Source organism: Opisthorchis viverrini, assembly GCF_000715545.1.
Source record: "Opisthorchis viverrini unplaced genomic scaffold opera_v5_12, whole genome shotgun sequence".
Lineage (NCBI taxonomy): Eukaryota > Metazoa > Platyhelminthes > Trematoda > Opisthorchiida > Opisthorchiidae > Opisthorchis > Opisthorchis viverrini.
This window is the reverse complement of record NW_008751668.1, coordinates 452065-478587: the sequence shown is the minus strand read 5'-3', so window position 1 is coordinate 478587 and position 26523 is coordinate 452065. Positions and strand designations below refer to the sequence as shown.

General features: G+C 44.0%; 2 protein-coding genes across 2 annotated transcripts; one reads left to right on the top strand and one right to left on the bottom strand.

The window, feature by feature from the left end:
- T265_01116 (hypothetical protein) lies at positions 1 to 25631 on the top strand (the record flags this gene model as incomplete). The annotated part of the gene is made up of 7 exons (XM_009165077.1): positions 1 to 408; positions 7505 to 7614; positions 12261 to 12741; positions 15075 to 15207; positions 19681 to 19790; positions 23643 to 23826; positions 25343 to 25631. The coding sequence occupies 7 exons, from the start codon at positions 135 to 137 to the stop codon at positions 25578 to 25580; spliced, it is 1530 nt and encodes a 509-aa protein (XP_009163341.1).
- T265_01115 (hypothetical protein) lies at positions 464 to 20877 on the bottom strand (the record flags this gene model as incomplete). The annotated part of the gene is made up of 3 exons (XM_009165076.1): positions 464 to 889; positions 6287 to 6342; positions 20817 to 20877. The coding sequence occupies 3 exons, from the start codon at positions 20875 to 20877 to the stop codon at positions 464 to 466; spliced, it is 543 nt and encodes a 180-aa protein (XP_009163340.1).
- Positions 25632 to 26523: the final 892 nt, after the last annotated feature.

Below are 26523 nucleotides of genomic sequence, written 5' to 3'. Positions count from 1 at the left end.
GGTGGTGGGAATCATTGTGAATAAGCTGGGAGATCGGAGTAAAGTTCTAGCTTCATCAGTTATCCATAGGTTACGCATAATGGGTAAGTTTCTTCCCGATCGTCACTAATGTATCAGTTAAAAAAGGGTTTCACATGAGCGCTGTGATCGTGCAGGAAATCCGTTCTTTTCTCTTTCGTCCAAACCTTCCCGAGCGTGCAAAGTACTACGCTGTGGTATTCCTTAGCTCCTTGCAGTTAAGAAACAATCCTACCCAGTGCACTGATGACAGTACTGCACAGGACCTACCTGTAACTCTAGTGAAGATCTATACCGCATTCTTTAATGCAACCACGAAGAACGCACTCCCCGAGAAACTGATTGCTGTTCTACTCACTGGGTTGAACCGAGCTGTTCCCTTCGTCTCAGGTAAGTTTTATTTTGTCTGGCAAACAAACCTAGTTAGACTTTAACATTTTGCGAGCTATATTAGTAACTTTGGCAAACATAGTGCATAGATGTTTGGTACCTCAATTCTTTCACGACAGCTGTCCATATATCCGTAATTTTGGGCGGCAGTGGAATGTTCAGACGTGGATTCAAATGGCGGATCTAGCCAGCTCCGTATTTCATAGTCTATGTTTAAGGTAGCAAGATAAATTTGTACAAGACGTTCAATATGTTTGATAGGTGTTTCTGAATCATGATCGGCGGCCCATTGCGCAACACTCCGTGGAGCCCTCAAAATAGAAAATGTGGAATTTCCTAGCTTTGACTGCCTTTCAGTAGATAGGATTGCTAAGTTGCCCACCGTTGGTTTTTCATAAAAGGGATTTTCTTCATTCATTGATACAATGAACATCCCCACTATCGTCGGCTTTTGCTTCGGTGTTATTTTCAGATCATTTTTCTAGAAAAAAGACATTTTTTGACAAATACACTCATTTGCAAATCAATTTGACTTGAGAACCACCTGTAACCCGGCTGAACCTCTCGTTCATAGTGTTTTTAAGCACTTTACATCTTCACTAAATTGGTATCATCCTGAGCCGTTGTGAACAATTGGGGCCCAAGCGTTACCGATGAATCGGTTTCGAGGTCATTCACTACCATAATCTCGCTTGGTCATTTTTTGTAAAGGATTGATCGGTATTCTGATTATTTTGGGTCGTTGAGAAACTTGGTTGCTCACTTACTTTCGGATCCACGGTAGAGGATTCCGGCAATCCTGGTTTGCTGCTCCCTACTGCTCGCTTTGCGTAGGAACACCATTGTTGAACGTCGGTACTTTGTTTTACTGCTCTATCCAGGTTTCCCTTTTGAGGGCATTCGTTTTATTTGGCCCGATTGCTACGAGCTGCATACCTGTAACGGTGGCCCCTAACGTAGTGTCTTTGACACCACACATGATAAATTGATACCTTTATGGTTGGTAAGCTCGTGTTCCAGCTCACTTACCTGCTCTTACTTGTAGAAAGCCGCTTTGAGGAAGTCTTGGTGGACGTTGACAGTATTTTTTCATTGGTGCACCGGTCAAGTTGCAGTATCTCACTCCAAGCCCTTGCTGTTCTGTTTCAACTCAGCAGCTGTCGGGTGAACATTCGGGGTCGTTATTACCAGGTAACGTGGTTTGATTCTTGATATCTGATGCAGCACAGTATTAAACAGTAGTTTACCCTAGATTTGACCCTTTTCAACATTGTGCATGCTACTTTCTGTTCTGACAATAGGACGATGTGCCACTTATGGTGAATGCTCAGTTTTGCAAATTGGGTCTTAAATAACGTTCATTTGAATTTTCTTGAGAAGTTGATTCGATGGTCATGGGACCGATCACGATCTTTCAAACGCTACAGTTTGGTTATTTTGTAGATCCTGTATCGCCAAGCACTTGCTGATCTCACAAATTCCTGAATCTTTCGGAGATCGCCATGCTTCGGGCACTGATTTGTAGTATGAACCTTGTACAACGGCCGTATATTCTGGTTCACACTTAGTTGGCACTTCGATCATCCAAAATCAGTGGACTTTTACCTTTATTCGTCGCCTACAGCTTCAACGAATCCGAGTGCTCGAGAAACCTCAAACTCCACAATAGATATCACGGCTGTCAGTGGTTCATTCGCCGTAGATGTATAGTTTGTGTAATCTGTTCCTTTTAGCATTATGTAGCAGGACCTTCGTTGCACATTGTTATACGTTCGTTGTAAGCATTCTACTCATAAGATGTTTTGGTATTTTCACATGCATTCTCGTGACAGTGTGTTGAACGCCAACTCTGCTAACCTCTTAGCAGCTGCTTGCAACAAGCTTTGTTGTCTTCAGTGAGGAGCGTCACTCGCATATTGTGCTAAACATCAAGGCAATGCGAAAAATTCACACTGTTCGATATATTGTGCACGGTCGTTTCGACTAAGAAACTGTTCTACCCGAAGCGCAAAAAATTTGAAAGGTATTCACCGGATTTTACTTTTCTCTTGGAGGCTTTAAATCAATATAATCTCTCTACGATTGTTTTCATCAAGAAGATCCAAATCGATTTCAGAGGTATTTCATCCTAAAAGACAGGACCGTGACTCCTTGCCCCTGAATAGCCACAAATTTTAGAAAAGTCTAGCGTAGAAAATGCACGATAAGGCTGTTTCCTTAGGAGTGGAAAGATCCCCCCTATGTTGAGTAGACAAGATGAATACTCTAGATGAGCCCCCATATATCGGTTGGTTGCCATGCCTTAGTCAGGTTTTGTACGACTTTCTTTTCTTTCAAAGGGCTAAACCCAGAGGAGCACCAAATTTCGTTTAACTCTGCTTCTCTTCAGGTAACCGGTTTCCTTATGCTTTTTATACCTTCTTACTAATGAAGTTCCGGCTGTTGGGCGAGTAATGCATGTCCATGATTTTTCCCATCACTTCTCGAGCTCTGGCTTTCGTACTAAGGACCCAGTGGATGAATCTCTCTCCTTCCATCTAAAGGAACTTCATTTTAAAAGGCACTCTTCATGGCAATAAAGTTTCCTCGATGAAGTAAACAAATACTAGCGTTCCAGCGATGTGATGGCCAGGAAGTGCACACGACTTTTTGCGGTTGCCATACAATTGGATGCTTATATATGTGGTCCATTTCACAGCTTTAGTGCTGTTTTTGGAACGGATGGGGATACATAGGACCAAAACAGTGAGCACTGTACAAATACGCTCATTTGCATACCAGTTCGATTATCACGAAAGACCCATCTAAAACAGATGGATCTCGTTTTTATGATAATCTTCAACTGAATGTGCTGCACGAAGGCCGCTTCATGTTTCAGTTTGTACGATATTCGAGATATCGCAGTATATTTTCATGACGGAAACTGCTTGCAAGGTCACTGAAAACTGTTCGACAGTCCACGACCGGTTTCACTCTTCTTGAGGCTTATCGGGTAGGCGCATCCCCCGAGTTTTCGTCAACCTGCTCAATTGAAATATGAGATAACTTTTATTAAGCACATTCAGTTGAACAGTATCATAAGAACGGACGATTCTGCCGGGTTTCCGACGAGTCTCCCGTGAAAACTGAATTCACATGCAAACGAGTGTATTTGTCGAATTTCGCGTAATTTGAGTTCAAGTAGGACGTAAGATTGACTTAATGAGATTTGCACCTTATTCCGCCACGAAGATTTCTGCGGTCCAATGATGAATTCGGGTTGACGAAAAGTCAGATAAAACTCTTAGTGAATTTTGTTTTCAAAGAAGGTTTTGTGTTGTCGCCATCACCAAATTTATTCATACTCGGATTTCTGAGACCTTTCCGTGAGCTTTTGAAGGCGCCCAATTTTTGCAAACCATCGACCTCTCACCTCCGAGGAATGTGTACTCTCTAGGTAAAAATCAGTGTCCAGAACGATCGTCAGTGCTCTCTCTGTGATGTCCGGCTAGCACATGTACGGATGTAGTTGTCCTGGGAATAGTTCATTAGAAGATGCTTTGTCCAGTCATAATCAGAAATCGTCAGCGATCTCGCTACATTCGGTCAACAAAATTACATACCTTCGTGCTGATTTGTCACAGGTTAAGCATTTGGGATCTCAATTACAGTTGCGAGTATTTCAATAACAGGGGGGGCATTGTGTGTGTGTGGGGGGGGGGTTCGAACCACTGAGATCTAAAAATCTACTTGAGTATAAACTCCCAACCACAGAAATTCTGAAAAACTGGGCGTTAGTTTCTTTGGGATATGTTTAGAAATCCATGTAGCTATCTGTCGTTTCTTCCGACGCGTTTGCTGTATAGGACACTTGAGAAGCACAGGATTGCACTTCACACAGTAGGCGCACATATTTGCCCTCTGCGTTGATGGTACGCTTGTTGTACTGGATGACATTTCACACGCACGACTGATGCCAGAATACTGAATGGTTCATCGAAGTGTTATCCAGTTACTCGCGCATCACCCGTAAAACTTCAAATATCGTATAACGACAGATCTATTGTCTAAAGATTCCCATCAGTCTGCGTATCGAAGATCGAGTTCGATATTGGACGTAGGCGCTGACTTCTCCCAATTGTTTATTCGCTTGACCGCAATGGTTGGAGGTTTATTCACCTTTCATGAATCATGCTAATGGGTTTAACAGAATTGATACAGAAGTGTTGTTCTCTCTGAAGATGTGGATGAGGTAGGTCTCGTCCGGCTTCTTCTTGACTTGACTTGAAAATCGACGTGTTTTGTTTAGCGTTCTGAAAGTACTCATTAATTCATTGAGAACAAAGCTTTTGAAGCTGACGGACTGGCTCCAAGTGATCGTCAGGCGGTTGCTTCGTATTATAGTTATATATAGGAAAACCAGAGGAACACAATGCTCGCGGGAAAAGAACAAAAGCTGTCACTTGGTTTCATGTAGGTATCCAGTAATGAACAGCTGACGTATGACCGAACCATTGGTTGTTTCTGTTCTAACTTCTGGGCCAATTCTGTTGCAGAGCTCTAGCCAGTCTTGTGTGTTTGCACAAGAAAGGCACTTTCTTTCTGATGCTAAATGCTTCAGCTATTTCCAGTGTATCTGTCCGCGCAGCTCTGGTGGGACGAAGTGGGGTGAGGTCGGGTGCGATTCTGCATACTACTGAAAACCCTCCTGGTACCCAGCGTGTGATACGTGCCCACCACATGGACAACAATAGATCTTCTGAGTGACCGCACAAAATTTTCGGTAGCGGATTGGGGCACTGTTCACGAATACGGACGGAAAGTCTACGGTTCATTCGAGCAACATAGGACGTATCACATGCGTATCTGAAGGGCTAGATCACTGTAGATGAGATAAACATTGATAGCTTATCTTTGTTACTCAAACCCGCGATGTTTGTGTTGTTTTAGTGGTGTTGTTCAATTTCTTTTTAATACCCCTGCAGCCGCATCTCCTTTAGGAGGCGAGCTAAGAAACGGGCCTTTTTCTGCTGCTGTCATTATTGTGGGCTTTTGGGGTGGTGGTTCGATATTATCGATGGGTCTCTCTGGATAGGCGTTTTCTACAAATGTATTCTGTACTTTTGCCAGTTCGTCTAACAACGTATCACTTGAGTAGATTTTCCTGATTGTTGAAGCCGGGCATCTCACGAAGGCTGCCACGAATTCAAATGGGACTGAGTTTTCCGTTTTCGAGTTTTTCGCAGACCAGGGCGCTCACCGGATATTTCGTGACATGTCTTTCTTCCCAGTTAGGGTTCGTTGGTATCGGTCAATTTCTTTCACACCGTTTCTCAATGCGTTTCTGCATCAATACTGTGCCCCCCACTAAGTCGTCTATGGCTGTGCTTAGGGTTAGGTACACCTCTCTTGTCTACGCTAACCAGCATCACCGCGCCTACCCTAGGCTCCCTGGTTATTCTTGCCTGAATGCTCATACATTTGAGCGCTGTTCGTACTTTCGAACGAACTGATCTACTGCACCTCTAGAAGCTCGGGCGTAGGTGTGCATATACTGAACATTTAATTCAGGCTACTCATATTCCAACCAAACGAACAATCTGGTGATACGTTTTCGCAAGATAGTTTCGGTGTAAAGATTGCGGTCGGAGAGTTTGTCTCAGATGAATGAATAATGACATCCAACTGGAAAAAGTAACGCAATCAGTAACTGATATTTCAGTCGAAAGAATTAGTTGATGTCCACATGAATTCTCATTTTCTCATCCCCAGTGCTTTTAGTTTGTTTCTAGATAAATGTTCTGTTTATGGACTGCAATTTCAAGAGTAAAACACCAATGCGATCGCTCGCTAGACAGGTTCATAAAGCTGACGGTTTACCAATAAATGATGTACCTACCACCTTTGGGCCATAGTACTCGGGAAGCGAGTTAACGCGACCAAAGGCCACAAATGCTGGAGAGAGTCAAGAAAAATGACTGCTTTTTAACAATAAACAACGTGGTTTTCACTTGACTGGTGGCTGGTGTTTTGGTTTTGAGGAGAGACAACTCAGCGAAGTGCTCTGCTGATAGCGGGATAAGTCAGCATAAGGTGTCGTTTACAAGTTTTTATTGATAATCGTAGTTTTGTAAGCGCCCATCGTCGACAAGTGGGGTGCGAGAATTCAAATTGACGGATACTCTGGGACTGTGCCCATATAATGATCCCCAAGAAAAGCGAAATCGGTCGTGTGCCGTCGAAGATATACCGAGATATCTCGAATATCATACCTACTGAAACCTGCTACGATTCCTATAAACGAGAGATTAAGCCGGGAATCAGTTGAGTCTTTTACTAAAGCCAAATTGGTGCGCAACTGAACGCAGTTCGCAGACTCTTTTACTAATTTTATATGCCCCGTTTTTTGGGATGATCTTTCAGGTGTAGTACCCTTGCGGTGCCTAGCTGCTATGCCACATGAGATGGCCCAAGTGGTTAGAGCGCGAATTTACTAACCGGAAGGTTCGTGGTTCGAATCCGACCTCCGCCACTCGACTTCCCCTGTCTAGGCTTGGGCAACCTGGCAGTATCCTAGCCCTCGTACTTCCTTCGGGTGGCATGGCAGTCAGACACCGGAAGGATGCTACAGCTGAACGCTTTATGCCACCTGAAGGAAGCACTAGGACTGGGATACTGCCAGGTTGCCCAAGCCTAGATAAGAGAAGTCGAGATGCTGAGGTCGGGTTACAACCACGGGCCTTCCGGCCAGTAAATTCGCCCTCTAATCACAGTCACCTTGCCCTCGTCATCATCCACTGCTTAACTGGGCCAGTACGTTTCTTGATGGCCGGTTATCTGCTTTCTCACAGTCAGTTAATGACTTCAGTTTGTGCTGTTTTTCGGTGTGCTATCACTGGCATATGATGCCATAGAATGCGCTCGGAGTAGTTTCAAATCGCATGCCAGCTCAGAGTCGTTCCTCTTTTCTGTGAGTCGCACTGCGCTTTGTGGAGTTCATTCTATCTTCTCATTCAATAAATACTATAGACACTCTATCGAAAGCTTCGAGATCCGGAAATTCTTCACACTTCCAGGGGACCAAGCCTTCTGCATTTGCTTTACCGGAGTATGTTAGCGGATCCCGAAGTTGAGCGCCTCTGTGCGTTCGCTCAGCGACTTCTGCAACTTTGCCTGTTGTACTGTAGTCCCGGATTCGTTGTTGGCACGTTGATTCTATTGGGAAAGGTAAGTCCTTGCGGTCAAGTTTTTCTGTTGATAACGTAAATCTTTCGTTTTCACTGTTCCATGCCTACATTGTGTGTAATACATTTCTTTTCGCCGAATCGAGCCTACACTGTACATGCTGTCGATATATCCCACCGGAACAATACACGCGTTCTGTAGGTACCTAGGCCCGAGTGCGTAAGAAAACAAGGGAACATGTTATCAGGAAAATGTTGACGAGATACGAGACCTCCGCTTAGTAGAGGGATTTTGAAATTGAGGATACCCGAGTTAGTCCTTCCTGGTACCGGGTTTTGGTATTGAAGATCGGTTCCGATAAATTTGGACAATATACGTCATGTTTTTGACCATTAACATCGCCCGGGTTGTAGATCATTTAAATCACGAATATTTGTACACATGTTAACTAACAAAGAACGGGTAGTTTCACCTGGTCTTCCAATAACCGGGTCCTTCATTTTCCGCGCTTCGTCACTCTACTCTATCTATGGTACATAGGTGATGTCTACTTCCGTACGAAGAGCCGATGTTACGTTATAGCAATTCCCAGCCAACGACCGCCACTTTGACGTTGGTTGTCAAGTCTGAGTGTTGCATTGTTCCGAGTGATCTGAGGGAAAGACAGATCGTAATGTTATCTTTGACAGGAGATAAAGTTAGTAAGGCGTTTCTTCCAGACAACTAACATTTCTATTGAGGCATTTGAGGGAATCTAAGTTATATCAAGGTGTTCGATTCAGATTACTTGCATCCAGCACTTTTCAAACAAGGCGGGGATACTTTAGCGGTTGGTTTGATGAGAGTACGATAAACATCGTAGAATAGAGAAAGAAAGTAAGGTGTACTCCTTTAATCCTAACAATGTTTAGGAAGTGTACGCAACTAATATGCGAAAACTACTGAGGTAGCAGCCTGGTAGCTGTAACTCCCAAGTTGATTTGTGGTTTTGTTATACGCGAACTTCGTAAGAGACAAGTCCGTGAGAAACATACTGGCTCGCGTCTTGCTGTAAACCACATGTTCGCCATCTGGTATTTCTTGAACAAACACACTGCTTCCTCTGGTCAAAATCGGTGGTCCTTCTTGACTTGAAAGCTGGTTGTCTCGAGCATAGTGTTCTATACGACCTTATCACCTTGAAGGTTTGTGTTCCAACTCTCGTAGATGGGTTTAGCGCCACTGGTTACCTGATGAGTTCATCACCCCCAGCGCGGACAAGTTATGTCGTCTTCTCTCTTTTCATTCCTCCTTCAATTTGTTGTCCATATGCTGATGGAGTAAATTCTTGCCTTTAACACCTGTGGAATTCAGACGCTCCTAGGATTTCTGAGGTCTCTAATTGGATCGAATCCAACAAGTGTCCAAACTATTTGATTATTCTCCTGACTCAGCTGCATACACACACGCATCACGACCGCTTACCAGGATACGTGGGTGCTCGCTAATATTAGTTTTAGTGCGGTTCCTTTTGACAAGTTCTCTAGGGAAATTTCGAGAAGAGAGGTCTTTTTCATGATGCACACCAAAGGCCCAACGGACTGTGGTCATGAATCAACCAGAGATGCCTAGATGCCCCCTTACATCAGGCTAAAAGTTTGGACATCATTGTGGTCGATGATGACATGAACGTGCAAGCAGGTAGGCTTGGAGCTCCCGAGACTGTCGTGGTGCATGTCTTGGCTTGAACAGGAGGCACACGGACAACAGGGAGCGCTTATTGCGTTTGTTGCCGATCATGAACTAAGTCTGGACGATGGCAACTTCCGGTGTGTTGGAGATCACAGAGTGCCCACCAGCCAACCAGCTCCGCACCAAAATGTATTACACTGTCATCCGCTACCAATGGCCAGGATTGATCATTACCTTGCGTTTTTTCAGGTCTACGCAAAATGTGTATACCTTGTTTAACAACTGAGAAGTTTACGGACCCCAAAATCAACGTATGAGAAACGACCTGTCCATTGCGACAGTAATCAATGCCATTCAGTACGTGCGAATGTTATCCGTCTGTTCGCTTTGAATGATCTAGTCAACGGCCCATTGAGTTTGGTGATCACCAAAATAATGTATTAGTAAACTTTGAATGTTTCGACCGGAGATCTCGTGCGAGACTTATTCATGATCAACATGGAATTCCCTGCTCACTTAACGCTCGTCTTCAGTATTGGATTCACACTGTCGCTTTCAGCTTCCATTTTCCACATGGTCGGTGCACAAGGCGTTTAGAGGAGGAGGAACAGGCTGGCGATGATGACCACGGTGGGGTTCAGTATTCGCCTAACGAGTCTATCAAGTGTTCATCGTGTTTACTATCTAACCTCAGCAAACAATCGGACGGCAACTACCCTCTACTATGTGCGAGTATGATCTGTGGGTGTTGCTTTCAGCGTTCCCTTGTAGTAGTAACCTTTTTCTGATTTGATCGCTTCAGCCTTTGAGATCTCGTTGCACTTCTTTAACGATCTTACAAGTGCATTTTGGTTTTTAAACCGCTAACACCATACTTCCACTTTCGTTTCAGGTTAGTGCCGTCAAAAAGGACGTGATCGTCTTGAATCAGGTTCCCGTCAAGTTCCAGGTTTGTTACAGTCTATAACACGTTTAGTCACTGTGTACGCTCGTATTTATCTTCTTATTGAAATGAGCTGGATAGCCGAGCCAATGGGTGACCCTGGGTTGTCCTTTGAAGTATTAATTTTGATGTAGGATAATTTGGCCAAAAATTGCAGTGTACAGACGATGGAAACTTCCCTGTGTTGCGGATATCTGGTACTGTTTCGCAACCGAATGTAAACAGTTTGCGTATAAGGTAAAAGAACGGAATTCTATCCAGAGAAAAGGGATTTAATAAGTAACGTAGCAATGTCGAAATAACCGCGCACTAACGAAGCAGAATGCAAAGTTATGGGAATGACTATTCTACATGGCTATCCTTTTTTCTACGACGAACTTATCTCCTAATCACATCAGGAAATAGCGGGTCGTAAAAGATACGAGGAACAACAGTCAGCTGTTGATGTTGCGTGTTCAAACGCCCACTTGTGTTTAGGCACTTCTGAGGGTCGTTTTTACGAGTATGTGGTTCTCAAAACCTTCGAGGAATCAGTGGTAATTTTACGATGCCCCACTTGGTTGAGGGGGTAAATTTTCCGACCTATGTGGAATCAGTTTTTTAAATGATTTTCGCTGCACGTGGTTACAGTAAGTGGATGTTCTTTATTAACCATCGCTCATTATCTCTACTTATTGCTAATCTCAGTAGATTCCGCTGTAATTTTATGGATAATGTTACTGGGTCTCACCTACACTATCCATGCATGGCCTGAACCTTCTTATCCTCGCTGTATGAGGGGATTATGAGCTATTGAGGGACGCCTCTTGCTGGTAGGTCATTCTGTGAGCATTAGCGTCAGCTTTCACCATCCTACTTCACTACAAAGAATCAGTTGTTACAGTTCGCTGAGGCAAGTGGCAGTCTGTGTGTTCAGAAACAGCTGATTACAGCCTTGATGTGTTGCCTTCATCTTTCGTCCGCTTTTTATCTGGAATAGAACCTCTAAACGAGCTTCACGTATTACTGGTTACTTGGCTATTTGGTACCGAGGGTCTAGTAAAAAATACCTGTGTGTACCAGTGTTTGTCTGCCATCTGTTACTCAAGTCCCACCAAATTAGAAACAGCTGATTACAGCCTTGATGTGTTGCCTTCATCTTTCGTCCGCTTTTTATCTGGAATAGAACCTCTAAACGAGCTTCACGTATTACTGGTTACTTGGCTATTTGGTACCGAGGGTCTAGTAAAAAATACCTGTGTGTACCAGTGTTTGTCTGCCATCTGTTACTCAAGTCACCACCAAATTGTGAATCCGTTTCACTAGCCTCTGCAAAATAGCGACGTTTTGCCGAAAAGTTCCGTGGTAATGGATCCTCCCGATCACGATCTCTTCAAAGCGTAGAGTTGTTCATGTTTCAAAGGAGCGGACAACATGAGTTGACGACTGTTGTGCACAACTGTACGGACACATGAGAAAAGTTGGTTCTAAATAAGCTAGGTATTGGTCTGTTCACCGAGTTTGGCCACAACCACGTGATCTCCAACCAATAACTCCATCCGGGTTACCAATATTTCGATAGATTGCCATTATCAGACGGACTAGTGTATGCCACTTATGTTCCGTCCCTTTAATTTTGAGCACCGGAAGTTTTATTGCTATGAGGCCCCTACGTGTTGATCAAGCCGGTGTGACAAACGTTGCAGGTGTCACATGACTTCAACTGGGACACTGTCACACCGCAGTAAACTTTGATGTGTTTGCGAGACGTGTAAATGAAACAACCTATTTCGTGATCGGCAATCATACTAATCATAAAAACGCTGTTTGGCTAGCCTGTACCTACCAGCTTTCAAGCACCATTCACACCCTGTTTAATCACCAGTAGTTCGTTCACTGTGGTGACCGAAACGACTTAACTCAATCTCCGTTACTTCTGTGTCCGTCGTCAGTAGGTCCACTATTGTCCTTTACCGTACTTCCGTCAACCTTGAGATGTTCTGCCAGATGCCCGATGTGTTTCCATTATTCCGCCAAATGAATTTCATTTTGTACTTTTTGACTTTCTTACCACATCCTCTTGAATATTATTCAGGTGAATTCAAATGAGCCGAAACTGCACGACCCCGTTTTGTTGCCATTTACGGGGATTGGACCAAACGGTGACGATGAGGAGCATTTCAGCGATGCCCCCGACTCTGCAGAGGAAGACGAACTTTCTGCAGTAAAGAGTAGCGAGGCTGTTCCACTGCCCACCGAACCCACGTTAGCCTCTTGGGATCACAGGGCACTTTCCAAGACGATAACAGGAAACCACCATAAGGACCATCCAACAGGACAGCGTTACCGTCCAGATGCTCGTGAACCTCTGTTTGCCCGAGCAGGTGGTCAACCTTCTTGGCCTCTTGTTCTCCTAGCATCCCATTCTCATCCTACAGTTGCTCTATTGGCCACTAATCTTCTTCAAGGAAAGTCTGTGGTATACACAGGAAATCCCTTCGACGACTTCTCTCTCGTACACTTTCTTGATCGGTTTGCATATAAGAAACCAAAAGCGAACGCCAAGTCCAAGCACAGTGAGCTAATCAGTCATTGTTCAGTGTTGTCACTTAGTTCGACTAATGTCGTTTATTCCACTTTCAGTGTTCTCGTTTTCTCTTAATTACCTCACACTTATTGGGGTCTAGCCGCTGGAAGTTACTCGTCTGTTGTAGGTTGTGCTCATTGATTAACACAGAACTGAAATTAAAAGAATGGGTTCCAACTACTGGTAATCTCCTTAGTAAGGGACTCAAAAATTACAGGCACATGCATTCAGTGACAGCTTTTCATTTGTCAGTAGGCGTCACTGAAATCTCCGTAAGAACTAGGGGCACCCCGCTAAGGGGCCGGTGGGTTAAAAAAACTCACCAGGGGGGACATCGGGGTTAAAAAAACTCACCAGAGGGGACATCGTAACGCCATGTAGCTGACCCTTTAATTTTTCAACCCTTGTTTTCTAGGCGCCCTTAGCCGGACGATCACAACCCGTGATCGTTTAATATGATGCTTCGACAAAAAGTATAATATGGCCTTTCGGATGGGCGAGATTATCACTGGGATACGTTCGTAATCCTGTGTACCTATTCCATAACGAAATATTGAGCTCTAAGGGCACCTGTCGACTGCCGTGTGCTGCATGTGGACATGTTATCGTGGGATTCATTCAGCTATCCTAACACAGATAGGCTGTATATGCGGGCTGCCTTCTAACCCGTTAGATAGCCTCAGTTGGTTGTGGTAATACACTAGAGGGTTACTTAGACAGTCGCTGATGAAGCTGGAATTGGATACAAAAGACGCATGTTATTCCATTAGAGGGTGTATATTTTCATTACCGAATTCTAGAAAACATTTGGAATACTACCAGGTGTGAAACCAATCCCCATAAAGACAGATGAATCAAAAGGATAAAACAATTCCTCGAGACCCGCATTCGCTTCTTTTATAGTCTTATCAGTTCGTTGATTCAGTAAAACAGTTTGGTCTATCTTTCGGTTTAATGCTATCCACATGAGAATTCACAAAGTGACAGAGTGACAATGAAACTGTGGTCCAAGTTCAATCGTGGTTTTCACTGCAAACTATTTAGTTGTAGAACAAACATGTTGTCGCAGATCCATAGCTGCCGTTGGGAATATTGTCTTATAGAAGTCAAGTAGTGACACGTGACGTCGTCTATATACCCAGCTCAAATATTCTAACCAGTTCACCGAGACTCAAGCCCGTCTACTCTCTATTCTGAACGGTCTATCCTTCAAGTGAGCTGTGGAGCTGTGTGTGGAGCAATCACTCCCCACGTCTTGTCTATTTTTAACCGATTATAGCCCTAAATTTTTCTTTGTCCTGGCAGCCGTTGTTTTAGAATATGTAATTGGTGCGGTTTGAGTGCATCAGTTCCCAAATCGGGCCAGTATTTTATTCTACACACAGGCTACAAACCACTATTCGTTGTTTTGGAATTTCCAAAAACTGTCACGATCCACACTGCCAATCGCCCTCAGATGCTGTGAAAAGCTGCTTGATATGTATAACGTCAGTTGCTTTCACTTTGGAAGGGATGAACGGAAATCCATCTGTATATCATTTGAGCTTATATTGTGTGTGGAAATCGCCTTACCATTCAAACCAGAAAGCCTATCCGTCGCTATTGAGTGTGCTTTTGCAGGCCCTCGAGCTATGTATCCGTCTTATGTGATAATCCCCGAAGTCTACTATTTGCTTTTGATGGTTTCTTTAAGATTCCGGTAGGAAAATGAGGGGATACTACTCGCATTCTGTTCGATAGCATCAGCATAATCGTATGCCTTCACACATGCGATGCCCGGGTTTAACTTCTTGCCGGGTATGATTCAGAAAATGATCAAATAACTTACCCTCATGATTCTATTCACATTCGTCTTCGTCGGATTTTTGGCGAACGGTCATCTCGGGTGTGAACACCAGTGAGTCAAACCTGCATATAATCGTACACTCGAACGGCCATCGCTTTTGGCGTTCTGTTCATCTCCCCAAACGTACATCGTCAGTTGTGTAACCCAGCATATTAATTGACGGCCGTCATCTCTCCCATGACATGGGATAGGCTGTTGAGATAGCAAAACTGTAGATTTCATACTTAACACTACCTAACACCCTTTTTCTAATGGATATCCCAGTGATCGTTGGTCACCAAATTTTATCCGGGCTATGTTAACTGTTTGCCAAAATCTGCGAAGGGAGGTATCGTTTGCGCAAAGTTGACGCTGTGTCTAGCTAAGACTTGGACTTTAGTGGAGAGTAAAACCTGACGAGTACATATTACCTGTGGGATGCTTCAATCACCTGAGTTTTCACTAGTTTTCATCGCATTATCCTTTCGCCTGATCAGATGCTCCACCTGGCCGTGTGGTGCAACGGAAGGCGGGAGTAACTCTTGGACCACGTGCTCTGCCAGTCAACAGTACCTCATTCCGTCAGATGTCGCTTGATCGTATCGCAGCGGATGAACAGTTCTTCCATAGGTAAGTTTAGTCTAGTTTAGTTTAGTTCTTAAACGGCGCGTTTTTGTATCTATCTACCTAGTATCTTCGTGATGGAATAATACACAGCACCTCAAGTTTCATGACTTTCTGGGGCAGTCGTTCGGTGGGTGCACTTTGGTACACAATCTAGCACATACACATGCAATTCTTATAATGTACTACCTAGTTAAAAAAGCAGTGATCTTCTGGATTGTTAATACTACTGCTTACTGAAGGCATTTCGTGTTGGGACAATTCAAGGAAATTACACTCGGTTTGCATTTTCGAACTCTTTGTTTGCTAGTCAGACACTTCTGAACAATACATGGTGACTCTAAATAAATCCCACTGAAAATGCGTGTTTTCACTTTTTTCCCCCAGAAAATCGTATCCCCCACATCCTCTGTAATATCCGTTAAGACCGAGCTCACGATAGAATAGCTTTGGGGGAGGGGAGAGCGGTTCAATCTGGATCCCGGACTACTTTTGCGCCACATATGCGGCAACCTCCTGAATGAGAGTATACACTAGTGAGTGGTTTATTGAACACCAGTGACTGCTTGGGAGACACGTGAGCTCGGTACGGAAACTGGAGTACTTTTTCAGCTACTGAAACAGTTCGTTCAATCCATACACGACTGATGCATCTGGTTGACCAACGCTGTGCTAGCCTAATGTCTGCAACCCTGCGAACAAGTGCATTGCGGGACCGGGTAAAGAGCATGTTGTTCATCATCTGAAACAAATTTCCCAGTTTTCATTCGTGGTGGTGGTTGTATTAGGGGAAAACAGCACCAACACACAGCACTTCTCGACATGTGATCAGGATCACCAGACACCCGAAGAGCGAACGTCGAAAAATCTGGGTCGGTTCCGAGATGTTTGAGGTGTATGACCGAACTGGTATCTTGTATGCACGTTTCGGACATAGCATACAACGACCGAAAGAAAAATCAGGTCTGAGCACAAAATGCTTGTTATCCAATTTGACATAGAGTACGGACGCTGAAAACCTCAATGCCGAACAGATCCTTTAAATTTGGTTAGGATTTATTTCGGTTTATTTTGCTGAGCGGGAGTTTAGATATAGAGCAGTGGTTGGGTATTTGACAACTTAGTTGAAGGACGTGCGGGGAAGTATAAATGAATGAAGAACTATAAGAGCGAATGATATTTCCAAGGACCAAGAAAGGGGTTTGTTTAAAGCACCCCATCTTAAGCTCTTGGTTAAATGACCCACATGATCATGGGAGAATGTATGATTGAGTTCAGAGAACCTTCCCCTGGCGCCAGTTGTTAGTGTTTGCTTGAGGGGCCCTTCTCCGATCTCATGACTTAATAGTCTGACCCACTGGGTTGGAGAGGGCTGGCTTAATCCGGTGACTTAGGGAATAAGCCATAGATGCTACATTGCTGATGCTAGTGTGCGTAGCAGACGCGTCCCGAGCCGCATGGGCTTCCTGATATGTTTTATTAATATTTTGACCGTATTAGATTGTTCCCTGTTTGTAATGGTCAAACTGGGCGATATTTCTGGCCTACATCTCTAGTTCGTCCTTCCTTGGAGGAAGGTGGCATCTGCTTCCATAATTGTAAAAAGGTTGTCCGTCTGAGAGGAACTGCTTATTGTTCTCCCACTCCTGCCACAGTGAACAGTATTATCGGACTGTCTCGTTGTACGGGGACATCGTCTTCTTCGTGAGACTGATCTGTATTGACCTTGTTGGTAGGATTGAACCTTAAGATACTTGACTTCAACCAGTCCAACTCACAGGATCATCGAAACACTGAAGGAAGTTGATGGCTTTAGCTTGCGATTTGTTGCAGTAACGGAGGTGTCCGCATTCCATTGCCCTTCGCCAGATATACAAGACGCCGGTGTTCATCCGAAATTCAGGTGCACAACGAGACAATTGAACTGCGAACCAGTACTACCAGTGCTTCCTTCTGGTGGTATGGAAGTTAGGCACCGAAAGGGTGCTACAGCAGAACGATTTTTTGTGTGAACCGGTGAGCGAAACCGTACGAACTGAATGTGTGCAAAATTGTGCCACGTGGTGGTGATGCAGACACGTTAAGTGGAAAATGAAGAGCGGAAACAGGAGCCAATCGTCCACTTATTGACGAACGTGGACCAACCACAACAGTGATTCGCTGTTGGTCAGATAAGTGGTCCCTCAACGCTCAGGGTAAATGCCCTATTGCATTCCTTTTCACGTGCAATTCTCCCAATATGGTTACTAGCGTATGGGCAATATACTGAATGAGTACTAATTATGGTGAACCTCCCTATTCCTGCACGATTTTAAACGTCCATGTGATCCTACATGTAATCCACATAAATCCACACATATAGTCTAGATTATTCTGACTATTTCCACGGTTGAATCTTCGAATTCCGGAGAGGTGTGGTGATTGGTGAAGTCCTCGGTGCCATTTCGTAGATTGGGCAACCACATTGAAACTATGCACCCTAGAATATCAGGAGATGGAGTTTACGTTCATCGGAAATTTATGGCATGTACACACCTACAACTATGTGATTTGGTAGATTGGGCAACCACATTGAAACTATGCATCCTAGAATATCAGGAGATGGAGTTTGCGTTCATCGGAAATTGATGGCATGTACACACGTACAACTATGTGATTTGATGAAATTAAAGTTGAAGACTCGATCACTTTCATATAGTTTCCTGGTTAACTTTTTGGGATGTTCCTAAAATGTAGCATTTGTTACCAGGATTCCGCTTTCTGCTATGATTAACGGAATGCATCTTATGACCACTGCAGCTCACTTGAGTCACTTACTGGGCTTGCATGTTTGTACTCAGAGAGTGCTACTTCTGTAGCACAAAAGTGTTTGCATCTGTGATTTTGAACAATGATGACGACATCGTCTGCTTTTGTATCACAGGATGACCTTGGGCTTTCCGTGAACCAGAGGCAGAAATTGCAGAACACGCAACTTTATTGTTGAGACAATTCATGATCCTGAACAAGTCTTTTCTCTAGATGTGAATTGTGTACTTGGGTAATCAGTCGAGTTTATAGTGAAATATTGGATAAAATGTCTGGGAAATGAATCTTGAGTAACCAAACGCGACTTATGTAGCCAATTTCACAGTGCCACATTCAATGAGACGGTATTCCTGCATGCTACTGAAATTACGTCCTTCACTAGTAGCTTGGTGTTCCTCAGTACCCTCTCTGGACGTCTCTATGGATAGTTTCTTGCGAGGACTTAGTTCTTTTTTAAGTAGCGCTCACGGACCGATGTTAACCTTATCAGAAATGTCTGGAACTAGTGGTGACCCCGTTCATGTAGCTAAGATCACCGAGAAACAAAGTGGTCATAGTGTAAAAAGTCACTCCTGAACTTTTTATTAAAGTTACAGAAAAAAGAATGATGGATTTTCCGAAAACACACTGTTTATTTTCGACGTCCTGTGCTCCATTATCGGCAGTGTGCTTTCACTTATCTCGAAGACTGCGGGTTTTGACAATCAGTCATTAAGACCCCCATCCCAATGATGATCGGGTATACCCCTGTGAAGCAACCGTTCGGCGTTTTCGTGCACAATGAATAAGATGGAAGCTAGAGCATTGGAAATAAGCTAAATAGAATCCAGGTTCTAACGGACTTTGGAGATGGTAGTCGTAATCTGAGTTATACAAGATGATGAAGAAATGTCTGGTATTAGTACCCATTGGGTTTAGTTTAAAGGATGCCAGCCAATAGTGCACAAATTAGGTACTTAGTGACTGTCTTACAAACAAGAATAATGGGCTCAAAACAACATGACTCCGGAATACGACAGAAGTGACATTCCCTCCGTTCACGGCCGTTCCCCTCATCTGGTGGATACGGAGGCCACATGAGTAAACACTCACACAACTTTGTCGAAGTGGAAAAAGTGACGCAACAGTGATTTTTCATATCCCCCTGATCGAATAGTGAATTTTTCAAGCATTATGATATGTTTGGAATACCCTGAAGTTGGCTTCAGAAAATCAACTGTTAGAATCAGTCAATCAACCTGCAGGAGAGAATAGAATGAGTCCTTTTCGGTTTTTGGATCTGACAGTCAAAAATTTATGAACGAAGAGTGTGAGTTACTATGCTACTACTGATGTTGTTTTTTCACTAAGGAATTTTGGAGTTATCCTGTGTATTAGGTTATTTCTTTTTTATTGGTCGAGCATTTCCTCAGTTGACTTATAGAAGGCTGCACTATCTCATTTCCGTGTGATACCCGAATAGCTTGTCTATTGGTCAGATATCAGTTATTCTCGCATTTGGCATAGTGCTGACAAAATCACATAGTGGTTAATAACCTTCGGCTTTATTACCACTCGAAGTGTACAACGTCTCCATGGCAAGCGCTGGTTGTTTGCTTTGTTCATTTCACTAGACTTGTCCTGCTTGCTGTCGTCACTATCCACTGTTCTATTCTCTTCCTCCCTCTGTAGCTATTTTACATTTTTAGCATCACGAACCGGCAAAGTGGCGAACAAAAGATCCGGTAGTGGGGAAGAAAGTGACGGTTCAGTATCTGACGACGAATTTGACGCTTATTTGGGTGAGTTTGAGGGTTCCGGATGACACGATGATATTTACCTTTGTGGGGCAGCGTGTCTCATTGATAAATTCAAAACAAACGACGTTAAACGACAATTAGACAAATTTGCGAATGCTCGTGACGTTTTACTTCCTTCATTCAATTAAATGTGGATTCCAGCATATAGGAAGTGATGTGGCTAGGGGTCAGAAGCCTGCGAGTTTTTAGGCATACAAAGCTGGATGGGTTTACTAATAAAGACCGGATACAGGGTGACAAAAGGAATAGGTTAGTCACGAACGAATGTCACGAGGAGATAGTTTTTTCTCGGAATATGTGAAAGGGAAAACTCAGGTACGAACCATCTCTCTCCGAACCTACAAGTTCGGTTTGAGACGTCTGATGACCATAAATTCTCCCTAGTTCAAGATGATCCTCTGTCTATCAAGCTGATTGAAAGTGCAGCTTCTTGCGCTAGCTATTTCTCTTGGGATTCCGCTGACCGAAACGAATATACTTTTAGGCAACTGTTCACCAGTACGAATGTCTTTCCGCCTTCACACTCACGGTAACATTTGTAAGCCCAGTTTGATGTAAACAGAATAGATAGTTTATCTTTCACGGGCGGGTGCGACAATTTCCAAACGGATGCACTCTTCTGTTTGGTAGTGAACTTAGAGTGGAATAGTTTCCTTCCAAAGTATCGGGGTTACTGTTCTATTTTGGACAATCGCATATACTATCTTTCGCATCAAATCCAATATAGATCCTCCCTAAGTTTCAAATGTATACATATTTTGTCCATCTCAGTGAACAGTACTTGCACGACAGCATTCCAATGACTGTACGCACATCTCTAAGCTGTTGGGCTTCTGGTTGCGGATTTATCTGGCTCTGTTAAGTCGGTTGTAATTAACTGTATCAGTTTCTTTCAATAGACGGGACGTATCACGTGAGAGGTACCAAGTGTCATGCATCGTTGCATGGAGCATCTTAAACTCTTCGAGAACACATTTAGAAAGACCTATCAAGTAATTATGAAATAACCTTTGTGAATCTCTCGGAACTGTCCCATACCCGAATGCGTGAATGGACATCCAGCAGGCATTTCAGTCTCATGGTTTTCGTGTATCTTCCACAGCTAAGGAATGGTTTGATTCGCACGTCAAGGGTAGGGTTACTGTAACTATCTAAAAACTTAATGTACGCAGTTCCAGTTAATGAACACAAAACCAGATCTGTTTACCTGTTGTAAGAAGCATATGCTTGGCGCACGTATCCGGAATCCCTTGTTGCCGCCATTTCCTCGGGTTTGTGGGAACCAGGAATCCTGGTCACTGGACTCAAGTGCCTCGGGGGGTGGGGTTGTCCGATCTGAGGGAGAGCAACACAGATTTCTTTATTTGCACCTACTGATCACACGCTCACAAACCTGTGGAGAGAGCGATGACGGTGGATTCCTGAGCAATGGTGCATGCGCCAAACACAACTTAGTCCGGGTGCCTATTCGTCCGATGTGGCGCGTTGTAGATGCTCGTAAAACTTAGCACTGCTTTGGGAGATTCGGCTGAGTCACAGCGAGCTAAACCAAGAACTGTACACTGGGATGCCCCACTGACACTGAAATTTAACCCCCGCCACCCACTCTGTCTTGGTTTCCTTTCCGATTGCGCATTCTTACTCTCCTTCCTCCCGCCATAGTTCAACACCGCTCTTATGGGCCTATGTTGCAGAAGCTATTGTTTAATGGTTTCTTAAGGTTCAGAACCTTTAGCTTATAACTGCATGTTGTGATCATTGTGGTCGGCTTAATGGTTTGAACGCGGTATTTTGCCCCTTTTGGAGAAAGTCGATTGATGAACTTTAGTGTACTTGTAGGCGCACTTCTCGAATGCACTGTGAACTGTATGACATTTACAGATGAGTTTGTTCTAATTTCCTCTTCGGTTTTTGTTAGTTTAATCTTAGGAACTATCACCCCTCAGAAGAGGCCGCTTTCACCCATCCTTTCAGTTGGTCGCTCCACAGGGAGTGACAGCGTTTTCTTTCAATGTTGACAATAAACCGATTCCTATAACCCGCAGCCAAGCAGTCCCAAGCTTAGATACCGTACTATACGCTCAACTTGTTACATTTTTGCTTCACTTTTATCCAGCCACCTATTTTACTTTATTATCGTCCACTTTTTTTTCAACGAAGAGAAACACGAACGCGGACTTATTCCAACTGGTGACGAGCTTGATGATGAAGGTAAGGAATCCACAATCTATTTTTCATTATAGGTCCCATAAAATTCGGCTTTTGCTCGCCTTTCTGTGAAGTGTGGCGAAAGTTGTCCAGCGTCTCTCAATTGTCCGATGGCACATACAGTAACCTCTTCGAATAAAGTCACCATAGTTACCTCAGTTGACAAATCTCACTACCATTAAGCTCACCTTAATGAACATATGCTGGGAGCAGATTGGGCCTATTCCTGACTAACCGAAGCTGTCCGTCCCCTCGATGCTCTGCGCATACGAACCAGCTCCAGATACAATCTAGTCGTGCATCCGTCGGCTCTTGATGATGCGGACGAATCGCCGACTGTCACATTAGAAGATTTCATTCATGCCGTCGCCGTTTTCTGTGGCGCCTTTCGGGGCCGTGCCAAATACTCACACCTCGCCTAGACATTGCGGAGTTCGCTTACAGCCGAACCAGTAGATACCACCTTATTTCCTGGACTATGCTACCTGTGAAACTACAGAACGTCGACTTATGTTGAAACACCGTTGGCTATATCGAAGACTTAAGTTTGGGCTATTCCCATCCCACCTCGGGCCGTTAGGTGTCGAGTGTGCTTGTCAAGAAGCTTCTTAGTTTGAGAGAGCTGAAACAATGGAGTGGGGTAAAGTCATTCTAGCTGGTCCGTGCAGTGGGCCCCAAATTACTTGATAAATGACGAAGAGGATCCGGTCATTTCAGGAAAAGACGGATGCCTGAATCACCGACTGAGCACCTTATTCAACAATCCCTCCGTCTACCTACTGCTGTTCCGTCAGATTTTTGGCCTCTCACAAAAACACCGGATGTTAATATGGGAACCTCTGATGGATTCCGAATTATGTGCACGTGTTTCCCCACTCAAATATCACCATATTTAGTTCATCAGTTGAGTCCCTGTCCTGGGATATGGTGGCTGACGCACGCAGCTTGCATGTTCCAAAGATCACAGGTGGTATTGAGGTATCCGGTTACGGTCAATGTGTATCAGCTTCGTAGGCACACGGAAATCTCATCAAGTAGGAGTGCTACTGGCGAACGTAAATGTGTATCTTTTCGTTGTTTTAATTCACGGCTATCAAGGCGTATAGCAGCTACTCATATGCCGAAAACGCCGTATCACCAGTATTCCGCCCATATCCACTTGCCCCCTATTGGTTTAGATCTAACCTTAGGCGGCGTACAACACATGATTGCTATATTTCGATCGTGGTATTGTTTTTGGTTTCGAAAAGATATCCTTTTTTCAAAACTGGGATTCACAGTTCTTCCGCATATGTGAATTGTTCTATTCTGACTTCTTAGTGAAGCTGTTTTGCCAGCCATGGTTACTTTATGTAAACATTGCCTGTATGTCATCGCATCTTAGGTAAGTGATTTTCTAAGTTTTTTCCGCAATTTCTTTAGGGGGGTCACGATTCACATTGGCTCATTTCATGGGATTTTGTGCATCGAATTGTGGTAGTTCGTTGACAGTGGAGTGTAGATTATTACTATATATTATATATATTGTTACTATAGCAGAACACGAAAAGAAGTGAATGAGAACCGCTTGTAGCCAAACTGTCGTTTTATCCGTTTTTACGGTGTTTCCAACTTGGTTAATTACAGACATGGATGAACTCGATGTTTCATACCACTGCAAGAAAAAGAAAAGATCTTCGATACCTTATCCTGATGACGAGGAGCTCAGCGGGGATGATGATGATGATTTCTCGGATCATGTCGGTGCGTATGAAGAGGAGGACGGTGATGATGGATCAGATGATGAATTCACACTCAATAATCCGAAGAGGTAGAGAACGGCTGCTGTTTTTTTATTTTGCTGGATTTGTCTTGTATACAGTTACGAGTTACTTGCACTCCTATGATGACGTTTTTACACAGAGTCTTAGGAAATAGAGTAATGCAACAGAGCGAGAGAGAGAACTACATACTTTTCACAATAATCATACGGCTACGTACCTGAAAAAGTGTATATAGTAGACCAACGGTTCCAGATTCAAGTCAGATAATCTTTGATATGAACCGACTCGTGTTAACAGCATGCCACCGGCGCATAGTTGCTCCAATATGGGGAGAATTTGTTTGGAATGACCGCACTCCTGAACTTTGGGTGTAGTGGTGGATGTCGTTTTAAAAGGCTCTACGCAAATCGCCTACGGCTCTCCAACTTTATGCACACGTTCACTGGTGGGTTGGTGTCGGCAGATAGAAAGCGCATTTTCGGCTGTGTCCATTGAAGAATGTGTCCAGCACCAGAAGCTGCGATGGTTGAGACGTGTGTTGCGTATGCCGAACCATCGTTTGCCAAAGAGAGTGCTGTTTTCCACGCCAAGCGCAGAGTGGCGTAAACAGAGAAACCCTTAGCTTGACAGAAGGGTATGAAGGAGATTACGAAACGCTCGGGTGCTGTTGGTGTTACTCGCCTTCCAGGATGGGGACCTCGTGATCCTCACTGTGCCTGGTTGGAGACACGACAAGATATGGCTGCCAACCGATGTCAGTGACGTTCTTATTGTCAGTTTCTATCCAGATTGCCTGAGTGAATGTCTGGAGGTGTAGGCACCTCGGAATGATTGTGGTAAGCTAGCAGTAAGTCCCTTCCTTGTTCACCTTTACTCTTTTCTTTACAATAAAGCTTTCAAATAAATCATGGCTGTATGGCAGTGAAGCGTCGGTGTTGAACACTGATGTCATGCTGTCGATGACGATGATTCCTAATCATTCGAATAGGGTGACTTGGTCAACTGAAACTTGGTATCGTAATCGCCCTAAGCGTGGTACACACGATGTTCCCCTTTTCTCGAACCAAATTCTTCAGATCCTTTTCGAATTAGTGAATTGCAATGTGGGGAACGGTGTTTCCAAGTTTCGAAGCAGCGGTATCAATCTCATAACTTGGTGATTGTTGCAACTTTTTGAAGACAGGAGCAACGGTGCTCTTAGATGGTTCAGTGGGGATCAGTTCTCTGACTTAGATTTGAACTAAGTGTTACCAGACTGTTTGATATAACTCCACCGTTAAACAAGACGGATTAAATTATCCGGTTCGTTGGTAATTCCCAATCACAGCACTGGCCTTCCCGTCGAATTCACAATCACATTTGATATCGTGGTCTAACTTTCATTCTCGATCATAGTCCACTGGCCTCACAGTGTGTTGAGTCACTCGTCATCAAGACACTCCTAATGTTTATTCAGTCAATGCCAGCGAAATTTTGAACCAGCCAGATTTTTTCTACTAACCGAATATGGGCTATGTGGTCGCTTGTCTCATTTTATTGCTTCCATCTGTTGCGTTTTTTCAGTTCCTCCAGAATTTCAGATTTGTTTGCCAGCGCCGATGAGATTGGGCATTTGTACGCTGCGCAAGAAACTGAAAGAGAACGCCGACAGAGGCTGTGGGAACAAAAACGTGCAGCTGATCTGTCACCTCGTTCCTCTAGATTCAATCGGAAGCGTGTTGGTGGCGGAAAACCACAAAAACCCGGACGCATGCCAACCCAGATAAAGAAGAGAGGCAGCAAGCGAAGGCGTCATGTATAAAGTTACGCTAATGCGATTGTATCTACTGTTCAGTTTGATTACACCGTTTCGGTACTATCATTTTCTCCTCATATGGCTGGGTATCCCATCACCTCTATCGTCTTACGTGCATTGCGCGAAATCGTCTATTTTGCTTGCCTGCGCTAGGTGCTCGAAATTCTAATCGAAGACTAGCTTAACACTTTTGCCTGTTCTGCCGAATGTCGTGTGGTAGTGTACGGAGATTTGAGAATTTCCAATGGAAGACTTGGTCCTTTAACGAGGTCAGTCTATGCTGAAAGGTAGGTAAGCACTGTACGGCTGTTTCATCCTTCTTGGTAACCAGCAGCAATGCACATCTCGCGAAACTTACTGGATTTCGAACCCGCGACCTCAGAACAAGAGGTTCGAACACGTGATCGTCCGGTAGGGAGCGGCTGACATTATATTGCACCCATACAGCGTATAACCACTCCTCCTTGACACTAATTCTGCAGGCTGGTTACAAATTCGTGGGAGTAGGTATCCCAGTCAGCAGGATCATTGCAGTAGCTGTCGGAGTTCCAATTTTGTCCAGTGGTGCGTGGCTGGTAGGGAGTTTGGCTGGACAACTACAGGTTACCTGGTAGAATTGTTGAAACTGTTCGACCCAATGATTCAGCGCAGTTCTTTTTTAAAGCTAAGTAAGCCATTGTCGTCGGCGACGGTTGCGCTCACCAAAGGTATCTGGGCTCGTAGCGCATGTCTCGTGTCGGATTGTTCGTAGGGTTGTAGTGTACCCCGACCAGGAGGAGTGCATGTCCAATCTTGAAGTAATTTTGGAGTGTTTCTGGGGATCCAGTGCTCGGATGTGGTTAGTTGTGCTGTTGCGCAATCGAAATGCCCCACATCTTGTAGTCTTACGCCAACCACGTATGTCTTGCGATCAGGCCTTTGAGCCAAAGGTCTGTTTTATCCCTGGGGC